The 12,371-nt window shown below is 41.0% G+C and overlaps 1 protein-coding gene across 3 annotated transcripts in view; it reads left to right on the forward strand.

Annotated features, from left to right (window-relative positions):
* The first annotated feature begins 6,619 nt into the window (after window positions 1-6,619).
* Window positions 6,620-12,371, forward strand: part of Gls (glutaminase) — a 69,828-nt gene continuing 64,076 nt past the window's right edge. For 2 of the 3 annotated variants that reach the window (XM_021159995.1, XM_021160005.2), the window contains exon 1: window positions 6,620-7,272. In XM_021159995.1, the coding sequence (XP_021015654.1) occupies window positions 6,875-7,272 (398 nt within the window). In that variant the 5' untranslated portion in view covers window positions 6,620-6,874. The remainder of the gene's footprint in view (window positions 7,273-12,371) is intronic. The other variant, XM_029475950.1, reaches the window with a different exon arrangement.

Raw genomic sequence — 12,371 nt, forward strand, 5'->3', positions numbered from 1 at the left:
GGTTAAGAGTCCTGGCTACTCTTCCAGGAGTCCTGAGTTCAGTTCCTAGCAACCACATGATAGCTCACAACCATCTATAATGGGATCTGATGCCCTCTTCTGTAATGCAAGTATACATGCCAATAGAACATTCCTATAAACAAGCAAACAAACATACAAATACTTTAAAAGCCATAGAATATCGTTTAGTTTTAAAATTGATGTATCTGGACTATCTAGAAAACTCAAAGCTAACTGTGTCCATGCTAGCTAAAAGCTGCTGGATAGATCTGCTGTCGCCCTGTTGATGGAGAATCCCAACTCCTTGGCGCAGTGTCCTCTCTCCCTAATGTTCAACTCTAATGTTCCCGAATGCCTTGCTTTGCTGCTCAGCTTTACCTACTAATCCCACACTTGAGGAAATTCCTACCAAAGAAGACACTTTGAGCCCTAGGGTGCTTTTTCTATAAACATAACCCACGCAGGCAGTTTTTTTTGACGGTTCAAATGAAATGAGGTCAAAGGTCAGCTCTAGCTGGAGGGTATGTTTCCATCAGCCCTATTAATTAGTCACGTGTCCTAATTACCTTATAATTTTTCTAGTCATAAAATCAAGCAATTGGCATGTGCTACAGGACTACTACAAAGATCGATTATATCTTTAACCTTTAAAGAAAGGACTTTAAATTTGTGTTGATGAAAGAATTGTTTTGATGCTTGAGCTAGTCATTAATAGTTTTCTCTGGAAGGTTTTCAGTTAAATATACTACCTTGTATGTTGTGTACAATGTGCCAATTGAAACAATTTCTTGTGGATTGTCCTCTTAAAAGCTATTTACATTGTAGCGCCCTTGCTTACAGATTATCCAGTGTTGACAGCAAAATTAAAGAGTTGCCATTAATTAGCTTAACATTTATAATAATTGTCAGAGAGCTGTGATGGCTTTCAACACTGAAACAAAAATCCTTTTATTGCACTATTGCAAATAGAGCAAAGGTGAGTATAACACTCCACATTTGCCTCAGATATTTCAAATTCAGATTTTTTAAATTGTTATTTTAAGAGCTCAGTGATTACAGATACAGTTGAAACTTTGTGTGTACACCTCTGCCGTCAGACTCCCCTTTATATATCTCCAGGGATAAGAGCCTCTATACTGGCTTTGTTACTCTTTGTTTCTGCGCATATCTCAAGTTTGTAAACTAGATATGTATACTTTCTGCTCTCTTTTGGCTAAATGTAAGTTACATATGTATAAGCCCACAAACAAAAGTTTGTTTCCTGTGTTTTAAATTTTTATATTCATGGCATTATATATCATATATACATCTCTAACTTATTTGATCTCTCCTTAACTTTTGTGTCTTATCCACTTTAATAAATGAAACTAAGAGTTCATTTTAAAATAGTGCACACTACTCTAAGTAGAATTGCATTTTCATTCGTCTCCTACTAATAAACATTTGGCTATTTTCTAGGGATTTAAAAAAAATATGGAGCAGTGTTGTAGTATTTGGGTACATGTGAATAAAGCCCTACGCAGAACTCACCATGCTGCTGGTCATGTGAGAATCAGCTAATAACCAACCAAGTCTTATCCTCTGTAGGATTCTGGTGCCTTTTTTTGTTTTGTTTTGTTTTGGACAGAGGGAACCATGCACTTACTTTCGAGCTAGGTGCTGGAAGAGTGGACCTATAGTTGGAGTACATTCATGGTTTTTGGAGGAGCAGTACTAATTTCTCTTTACCTATTATATCCAAAGTCATTCTGTACCTCGGGAGATGGCTCAGTACATAAAGGCTCTTGTCACCAAGCCTGACAACTTGGATCTGTACAGTGGAACGAGAGAACTGAGTTCTCCAAGTTGTCCTCTGACCTTCATACATGCACACACACACACACACAGAGGCGGGAGGGAGAGAGGGACAGAAGGAAAGAGGGACAGAGGGAGAGAGGGGCGGAAGAGGGGGAGAGAAGAGGAAGAGGGGGGAGAGAAGGGGAAGAGGGGGAAGAGAGTTTTTAAGTGTATTAAGGACTTTAACTTTTGGAATTAGCTTCATAAAACAATTCTTATGGAGTTGAGCCATTAGTTTCTCGGTTGGCAATACCATCTCACTACTGGATGAACACAGTTAAAAGGTTTTTTTCTGTATCTGAGAAAATGTGACAAATTGCAGATGAGACAATATTAGACATCACACATCAAACCAAACATTACATAATTGATATGTGACTTTCTTTCAAATAGTCACCATTTTTCTCCACTTACAATGTTCAAATAGGTATGATGTATTGAATTGTCAATCAGATGTTCCCTACTTGAACTTTTAACTGTCCCTGAAAAACGATGCTGTCCTGATGGACGTTGTCATCAACTGCCCAGGGACTCACTTTCAACTGGTCTACAGCTTTTACTGAGTTTATAGTTCTCCAATGTTCTTTACAATCGGTATGGTTGGACACTTTACTAGTTAGCTTAAGCTAAATTATTCAATGGCAATAACCTGTCACGCTAAGTGAATTACAGTAAGGTTCATTTCTCTTTGTAGTATTTATCAGCCATAAGTGACAGCTTTGTTTGGAATGGCCAGGTAAAAAAAAAAATGAAACCCTTTCCCTAAGCATGCCTATCAGTCTTGAGAGGGAAAGAGAGAAAGAGAGATGGCAGAACCAAATGCTAACACAGTATGGCGCGGCATGGCACGGCACGGCAAGGCATGGCATGGCATGGTATGTCTTTGCATGTTTCATCAAGGGCAAGTTTGATTCCAAAAAGTGAAGTGATAAAGCCTTCTCTTTGGGGAGAGAAAAAAATATTTGGGGACACTACAGTCTCTCATGGAGGACACTTTCTTCTTGAGCAAGTATTACTTGGCTAGCTTTTGGATTATTTACAAAAGCCATGGAGGAGTGCTAATGTACCAAGTGAAAGGACTCTTTTATCTCTGGAATAGGTTTAGCTGATTTAAATTTAAATATGAATCCAAAGAAAAATAAGAAAACCATTTTGAAACTTGAGGAGTAATTAACAGTCCATGGCTTTTAGTCTGGTCTAAGTACAAACAATATCAACTTACTAACTTAACTGAAATATTTACCGTAGCTCTCTGAATGAAATTATATGTCATCCCTCCCCGTTCAACTCCCATTCTAGCCACCAGGGGATCCTCAAAAAAAAAAAAAAAAAAAAGTATTTTCAACCAGACCATTCAAGTATGTAACACATAGTTAATGAAAGGTCATCATTTTTGTGCTTTTACAATTAAGAAAGGTATAATTTCATTTATATGGATGACATGTTTGAGAAAGCTAAAGAAGGAAGATTTTAACATGTAATTGCTAGATGCTAGGATATTGATATATAACAGGTAGAATCTCCCACCACCCCCCAGCGAATCTTTCCTAATTTTTAGGTTATTTGTTAGTGGCTGGTACCTTGGGAACCGAGTCCAGCTTTTAAAGGAATCAATCTTTTCCATGCTCCTTTTCTATTTTAAGATATTTTCAAATTTGTTTTCTAAAAGGAAGGAAGAGAGCTCATTCTGGGTGACAGCTCTAATTCTTTAAATGGTTTTTTTCAACATAGCTTTTAAATACTGGACATAATCATCACTTCACCTAACAATTTACCCATCAGAGGAGAATCAGAGCTAACAGAATTTTATTGGTATTGTTCTAAGTGCTTGCATTTGCTGTTCATTTAATCCCTATAAGGGCTAGTGTTACTTACATTTTAGAAATGAGAGGTTTACAATCCTTAATGTAGACGGAAGTTCAGCACTGGGAAAAGCAGTCATGTTCAGCAGGGTTTTTCAACAAGGCTTATATAGGCGTGTAAAAGCAGGAAGTAGCAGTGGAAGGCTGTTTAAAGATTTCCTGAGCCTTCTACACTTAAACTAGAATTTTAAACAAACCAAGAGAGAGAGTGTCAGGAAGGTCTTTTCAACTGTAGTCTGAGGCAATGGTTCTCACCCTCCTTAATGCTGTGACCCTTTAATACAGTTCCTCACATTGTGGTGACCCTCCCCCCACACACCATAAAGTTATTTTAATGGCAACTTCTTAACTATAATTTTGCGACTGTTATAAATCATAATGTAAGTATCTGTTTTCTGAAGGTCCTAGGTGACCCTGTGAAAGGGTCACCCAAACCCCCAAAGGGGACATGACCCATAGTTTGTGAGTCACTGTTCTAAGAAGAGTGACTTTCTACTTTCCTCTTGGAGAACTATCACTAAGCTCAATGTTTGTGAAAAGGAGGATGGGTAATGTATAGAGAGAGGCTATGTTACAATCTTGAGGCATTAACTAGCGTTTCCTGGCCACGAAGAACACAGATGCTCAGGGGCAAGCTCAGTAACATTCTTCAGCATAGAGCAGAAGCAAAGTACACACATTCCAGTTTCTCCCTTGGATGGTTACGTCAACAGGCCTGTGGAACTGCATCCTACTTAGCGAAGTAGAAGTTCAAGAGAGTCTCTGACGGCCTAACACGCAGAACATTTCTTCTTGCAGGTATTTCCTTAGATTATTATATGTGTATAAAGTATTTTGATACTGATAGTTTGGATAACAGGTGATATGGTTAATTTTAATATAATGCAAACACAGTTTCCAAAGTTGTATGAATAAATATTGTTGAAGATAAAAATATCTAAGATTAGAAGAATCAAAGTTTCCCGCCATATTTCTATTCTGTTTGTAATAGTTTTGATTTGTTGTAGCTTTCTTGTTAGTTGTTTTATTATTACCTCAGATGTTCAACCTTGGTAAACTCAGGTCTTCCAAATGTTACAAGTAACATTTGCCCTTTCTTATCAGTTCATTCTGAAAAGTAGAAACTCTAAAAATAGTCTACCAATACATGTCTTTTCTTTACTTTTATCTTTTTCTATTCCTGTCTGTATGCATGCATGCACATATGTGCAGCTCACTTTCCTCTGTGTGGAGGTCAGAGGTTCTAAAATTCACCAATTCAGCTAGTGTGACTAGCTCTGAGTCCTTGGAGCTTGTCTCCACTCCAGGCATGGTTGTAGGTAAGTGCCTGAGGCGGACCTGCAGATCCTCATGCTTGAGCAGGGAGGCCTTCTACCCACTGAGTCATATCCTAAGTTCCTAATTGTTAAATATACTAGAAAGCGTTTAAACCTTTAATCATCAGAAGTCATTTCATTGAGCAATGGAAGAAACTAGGAAAAACTGGCATGAAAACGTTGACTGGATTGGTGAGTAGTCTGGATGCGGTTGAGAAAAAAGAGAAAAGAGGCAGTAAAAACTGATAACTAGTTTGTAAGAAACTGAACACTAAGGTTTGAAAGCAACCCATAAGTCAGAAAGACAAAGTTAGATATTATTAAGGGTAACATTTGCTATCTCTCCCTCAGAATGTATTGTTTTTCCTAAATACATAACTTTGATTCACTAATATTAATATTTTTGACAAATTAACCTTAAGCAATAATAAAAGCCACCCAAGTAATTTAAAATTCTGGCTTTTTTTTTCCCTCCACAGGCTCATTTCCTTCACACTTTTTATTTTTATCTAAAGAGCAGGTTGAAAAGAAAAAAACTTGAACATGACAAACCTGTAGGCACAGTCAGATTCTTTGGTTACTAATCTAGTTCAACATGTACAGATTGATTGGATTACTAAATCTGGTGAATTACATATCCTGCTAACTTTGGTGAATCTATGCATTTAAGCCTATTTGTTTCAGGAAATGGTTTAAAAAACAGTTTTATTCCTGAGTGGAATATGTGTGCAGACTCAGGAAACATATGATGCACACACATCTAAAAGGATAAATGGATGAGGTGATGCTGTGCTGAAACAGTTTTGAGACATGGTATTCAGATGCTTCTATTTTAAAACGGCTTTTAAAATAGAAAAAGGATTTGCAGTATTTTGCTTTCAAGTCAACTGGTACTAATAAAATAATCGCTGTTCAAAAGATTTGGAGAAATCTTGTAGATGATAGAAGAGATCCACCCTTATTCTGGCTTTTTCTCTATTCTTCGTTGTTCCTACGCTCAAACGTTCTAAATGTCTTAAGTTGCATAGCTGAAAGGATTTTGCTCATTTTTTCCAAAACATTTCGCTTCTGGGCAGTAGCCAACCATGGAAAGTTTTAAGCACATTTGGGAGAGGGATGAAGCTAGTCAGGGCGGCCTTGGCAGAACAGATGCCTTCAGAGGGGCGGACACATTCCCCTAGCTGAGGGGGGCGAGCAGTAGGTTTGGACCAGACGATCTGCCACTGCCAGCCTCCCTCCAGCCTTGGGCGGCCTGAACAGGCGCGCTCCAGCTTCCTCAATAGCTCGAGGACGTGCTACCCAGGAGCGCACCTGCCTGGTGAATGGCCAGACTCCGGAGCTACGGGTCCTCGCCCAGCTTGGCCTCAGGTGGCCCGAGGCAAGAGAGGAGAGCGGTCGGCGGGGCTGACACACGTCAGTCGTCCTTCTCCCCGCCCTCCAGGACCCCGCGGGACTGCGCACGGGCGCGGAGACGAATTTGACTGATTCGCTAGCCAATCAGAAGAGAGGTCGGCAGACTGAGCCAATGGAAGAGCTTGCAGGGGGCAGGCCGTCAACGTCCTCCCGCCCCCGGTTGGTGAGCCTGGTATGTCTCCAGCCCTCCCCTGAGCGTCAGTCTCAGTGCGGAGCTCGCGGCGGCCAGAGCAACTTCGGCTGGCCGCAGGCTGGGCGGCGGCGGCGGCGGCGGCGAGGGCGGCGAGGGCGGCGGCGTTGGCGGCGGGAGCGGCGGAGCTGGGGCCACACCCCGTCGCGGACTTTTTCTCTTTCCAGTCCTCTCCTCGCCGTGCGGGACACGGTTCCGGGAGTAGAGCGGCCGCCCACGCCCCAAGCATCCTCATCTGACGAGCGGGCGCCGGCGGCATGATGCGGCTGCGAGGCTCGGCGATGCTACGGGAGCTGCTCCTGAGGCCGCCCGCCGCCGTCGGAGCCGTCCTGCGGCGCGCGCAGCCCCTCGGCACGCTGTGCCGGCGCCCCCGGGGCGGGAGCCGGCCGACCGCTGGCCTGGTGGCCGCTGCGCGACTCCACCCGTGGTGGGGCGGGGGCGGCCGCGCGAAGGGCCCCGGCGCGGGCGGCCTGTCCAGTTCGCCCTCGGAGATCCTACAGGAGCTGGGGAAGGGGGGTACGCCGCCACAGCAGCAGCAGCAGCAGCAGCAGCCAGGGGCGTCGCCACCCGCAGCCCCGGGCCCCAAGGACAGCCCGGGGGAGACCGACGCGTTCGGCAACAGCGAGGGCAAGGAGATGGTGGCCGCGGGCGACAAGTGAGTTGCGTGGGTGAGGCTGAGGGGAGGGGTCGGGCCCTGGGCGGTGGGCGGTGGCGGTGCGGCATAGCAACGGAGGTCCGCGGAAGAGAAAGAAAGCGATGCCAGGCGGCCTGCGACGGCTGTGCCATGTGATTAGGCCCGGCCCCGCCCGCACCCCTCGCCTGCTCCCACTTCCCCTCCGTGGCCGGCGCGAGTCGCCCCGGGATGACGGGTGAGCGCCGGGAGGGTCTTGCCTGCTGAAGCCCCTGCCCGGCAGAGGCTGCTGTCCGGCCGCGCCGCGTGCTCAGCGCCCCGGCTCTGCGAGGGTGATGCCACGCAAACCTCCATCTCTCCCGAGTGACATTGAGGAGTCGGGCGTAGAGCGGAGCTTCTACCTTCCCGATTCACCTTTTTGCCAGGCCGCAGTTCCCCCATTCTGTAAGCCTCCGCCACCATCCCACTGGATGCCAGATGTGGCCTTGGATTCTTAATCCTCCTGAGGTGGATCGTTTTGGCGTGCGTAGAGCCATCTGGGCCACCGGAAATAATGCTTCAGAAATGAGATTAGGCGGAATAGGGACATGTGGCCTAGAGGACGAGGCACGCAGCATGGACCACCTGTTCCTATCGGGACCAGTGATGGCTTGTCTGATGTCTTCTGTGCGGTGGACAGATTTTTAAAGAATAAAATTGTTTTAAAAACACATAAATAAAGTGACATAAAATACACAAAATCTAAGTAGTTTTAGGGACTTGATTGTGATAGGATGTTGACTCATTGTGTATATAGCGTGGGAATTTAGCCTAAGAGCAAAATTGAGTTTTCTTTGCTGAATGCTTTTGTGTATATAGTTTCCCCAACTAGGTAAACACTGACTTTTAGGCTTTTTCTGTATCCTATTTTTCTGACTTTATACTGACATGGTGTATCCTGTTTTGCATTTTACTTCTCTTCCAGTTCTGCACAGTAGCTTAAGTCAAACTGAAAGTGTGAATTTTATGACTTCAATCTCAGGCCTGCTTAATGTTTCCTGTAATTGATGTGGGTACCTTCCTAAAACATTCCTGGTTATTTTCCCAGAGTGAAAATGCTATTTAAAACAAAACGAAACAACAACAGAAACCCTTAATAAGAAAAAAGGCACTTAATGATGGTATTCTGTGATAGTAGCTTTGTACCACAAACTAGCTTGATGATCATGGGCACATTATTACATGTGTTGGATTAGATGACTCAAATCCCTTTTAGTGTTTTTGTTTTGTTTTGCTTTTCAAGACACGGATTTCTCTGTGAAGCCCTGGCTGCCCTGAAACTCACTCTGTAGACTAGGCTGGCCTCGAACTCAGGGATATGCCTGCCTCTGCCTCCCTAGTGCTGGGATTAATAAAGGCATGTGCGACGTCCTCCAGGCTTTGTTTTGTTTTCAAAACCTACACTTGGTTACATTTGCACCTCTAATGTTTTAGAACGTAGAAGATGTATTATGTTTGTTTAGTCAAATACCTTACCTTCACCTTACCATCATTTGGTGTACACACACGCACAAACACATGTTTACTCTTAATAGTTAATATCCAGGTTGCAGGATGGGAGTGTACTTTCTATTAAAGTACCCTGGTTCTGTGGGGGGTTTTTGTTTTTGTTTTCCCAATTACTCTAATGTCCTTTTTAAAAAGAAAAAGATCAGATAGGAAAATGAAGTTTTGTTTACCCAGAAGTTTCTGGTTTCATCGCCCTATTGGTATTAATAAATCATCTCAAAGCAATAATTTAGGAGCGCTATCTTGGCTAATGCTCCATCCTGTTCCCTCTCATTTTGCCGTGCTGAAGAACCCAGTTTAGGGAGGGAATTCCCCCAAGATTTGCTCAGATTCCTGGAGAGTGTTAGGTGCCAATAAGATAAGTTTATTTTCCTTAGTTAAGGGACTAGACGTGTGTGTGTGTGTGTGTGTGTGTGTGTGTGTGTGTGTACCAAAATTTAGATAACAGCTAAACAGGTTCAGAAACAATTCACAAAGGATGCTAGTCCTGAGAGCTTTCAATCAGGGATTTGGTTCAAGCCACAACTGCCATGAATGTATGTAAAATGAAGAGAGGAAGAAAGTTTCTGTTTGTGCTTTCCAGAAGTAAAGTCTCCCTCTTTTGAACGCTTTCATTTTCTGTGCATTTCTCTCACTAAGGCAAGGAGGTCAGCTCCTCTTTGATCCAGTTATCCCTTTCTAAATGGTCAGCCTCTAGAGCATGGACCTTCCTTAGTCAGCAGCACATAGGGCTGCCAGACTTCATAGTGTTACTAAGAAATGGCCATGTGAAAATCAAGAGTTGCTGTTTTATACAGTGGGCATGTGTTGAAAACTATATAGCTTTATTCACTAAATAACAACTTGTTCTTTTACCCTAAAAATCTGTTGTGGGTGTTGATCTTTGAATTTCAGACTGTGTCAATCTTTATTTTTAGTTCCCAAAGAAAGTTTATCTTGAAATAAACATGTCTTACGTGACACTATGTGATTTGAGCAGTTTACATTTTTAATTTTTAAACTTTGCTAGGAAGTAAGGTCAGAGCAAACTTAAGCTTAACCACAGCACTCTTATTAGTTCATTTTGTTTCTCTTTTCTTAGTTTTGACCTTATATTTTTATTAACCTTATTTTAAATTATAGATGCTGAAATACAATCAAGTTGTCTACTTATCTTTTTTCCAAAAACCTGTAAAAGTCGGAGGCAGTATCACCTTACATTATATTGTGCACAGATCTTCAGTCTGATAAGGCTGTTATATGAGTAACATTTTAATATCTAAAGATAAGCATAGTGACCTTTGCTCAGGCTTTCTCTGTAGTACTTGTACTTCATTTTGTAATCATTCATTCCATCATTAAAAACCAAACAGTTTGACTTGTTTTTTATTTTTTGTTTTCATTTTAAATCCATTCTGTCTGCTTTCCTGAGCATTTTGGGGTTTCCTTCCTCACTGAGATTCTTATTGCTTTTCCCACTTTACCTTCTTAACAGGACTTCCTTTCCTTTAGCTTTGGTTCTTCTATCTTTGTATAGACAGTACCTTAGTTTCTTAAGACAAGCTCTGTCCTTAGATTCATAACATGACTTCAATGTTTAAATTTACATTGCCAGAGTCTTCATTTTTTCCTAATGGTGAAATTGAATTTAGAATTTTAATGTTAGGGTACCCACTTTAGAAAATTAACATAGACTAGATTGTACATTATCAGTTACAAATATATTGTGGCATTAGGAGCTTTGATTAACTTGCATGTTTGCTTAATAGACATTTTAAAAGAAAGTAGATTTATATCCTCTTGTTAAGTGTGACATTCTTAATTTTAGCAAAGCCCAGAAATCTCTTTTAGTAAATGATGCTTAGGAAAGACTGGTGTGTGTATATTTGTGTACATTAAATTACCTTTGACTTTTGACATTTTATTTATTAGGGAAAAAAATTAAGTTGAAATACTATTTTGTATGTACTTTTTACAAAACATATCTTCTGTAGGGTGCAATAATGAAAATATTTCATTAAAATAGCCATGAGACCATTTTCCTCTGTCAATTTGACAGGTGTTTAAGTAAGATGATCCCAAAGTAGTAGATATTAGGACACCTTGCATTGCTGGTATAAAAGTATAAATTTGTTCACTATTTAGAGAACAGTTTGGTAGTTGCTAAAAAATACTTTATGCCCCTTATGCAGTAACTATGTTTGCATGTCTCCACAAAGTATGTCATTTTTAAAATGTGCTTTTTAGTACATAAGAGTATTTAAATTTAAAAATAAAGTTCACACAAAAGTGATTTCATCTAGCTTCAAATGGTATGGTAAGGCAAATTTTTGTAGTTCCTCCTTTTAATAAATGGAATGTGAGGCACAAAAAAAACCTACATTGTCCTTTGTGAGAATTGAATTTCAAAGTAGGATTTAGTAATCCGTACTTCAAATAGTACTGAAAACGAAATTGCAGGTATAGATAATGTACTTTGGTGTTGTGTATAATAACAACTTTTGAAATAGGTGGCAGATACTTCTATGATCCTTCTGAATTGCATCTTCTTTGAATTTCTAAAAGTTAGCATTTCCGTTTCAGGGCTGGAGAGGTGACTCAGTGGTTAAGAGTATGTACTGCTGTTCTAGAGGCTTTTAGTTCAGATCCCAGTGTCATGTCCAGGACCTGTAACTCCAGCTCCAGGAGACCCAACACCTACTCCTGGCCTCTGCAGACACTTGCACGTGCATGAGCTCATATACTCACATAGATAAATTCACAAACACATACTTAAAATAATAAATCTTCAAAAAGTCTTACAGTTTACTTAGAGTTAGGATCAAAAGAATATCTAGTAGTGTGTGTATATGTGCGCGTGCACACGTGTGTACATGCTTCTTAGTCATTGTTTTGTGGTTTCCCTGGGAATAAACTTTGCTGCTTTTTTACAATGCAGAGGATTAAGCCTAGATCTTTCACATACTTGCACGTTATACTACTGAACTACCTTTCAACACTGTACTTTTAAAGGGAAGTGAAGACTATGACTATAAAAAATGACTAAATGTCATATTTTGAAGCCTAATATCTACATTAAACCATGCATCTAGAAGTCATTGATAAACATGAATATGATTTGTAATTAACTTAATAGTATTAATATAATACACGTACATAAAGTTCACAGGACACAGACATTTGAGTCCTGAAATTTTAGCTTCTTGCTTACTTAGAAATTTGCCATCTACAAACTTTAGGGAGCTACCAAATGGAATTTCACCTTTAAAAACATTTCTTTTAATGTGTTCTGCCTGCATGAATGCGTATGTACAGTACATGCATGCCTGCTGCCCTCACAAGTCAGAAGAGGGCTTTGGATCGGTTATAAGCTACCCAGTGGGTGTTAGGAATTGAACCTGGTTCCTGTAAAAGCAACAAGTGCTCTTTACCACTGAGCCATCTTAGCCCACAATTTTATTTTTTGTTATAAAAAAAGCCAAAAAAGAGGAAGGGCATTGTTTTTCTCTGAAAACAATGTTACCTGAAAGAACAGGTTTGTGAAGAACTTGGGTTTCTTCAGTTTTTAAGACATTTGAAATTGATTTAAAAAAAAA

The sequence above is a fragment of the Mus caroli genome, chromosome 1 (genome assembly GCF_900094665.2).
Source record: "Mus caroli chromosome 1, CAROLI_EIJ_v1.1, whole genome shotgun sequence".
Lineage (NCBI taxonomy): Eukaryota > Metazoa > Chordata > Mammalia > Rodentia > Muridae > Mus > Mus caroli.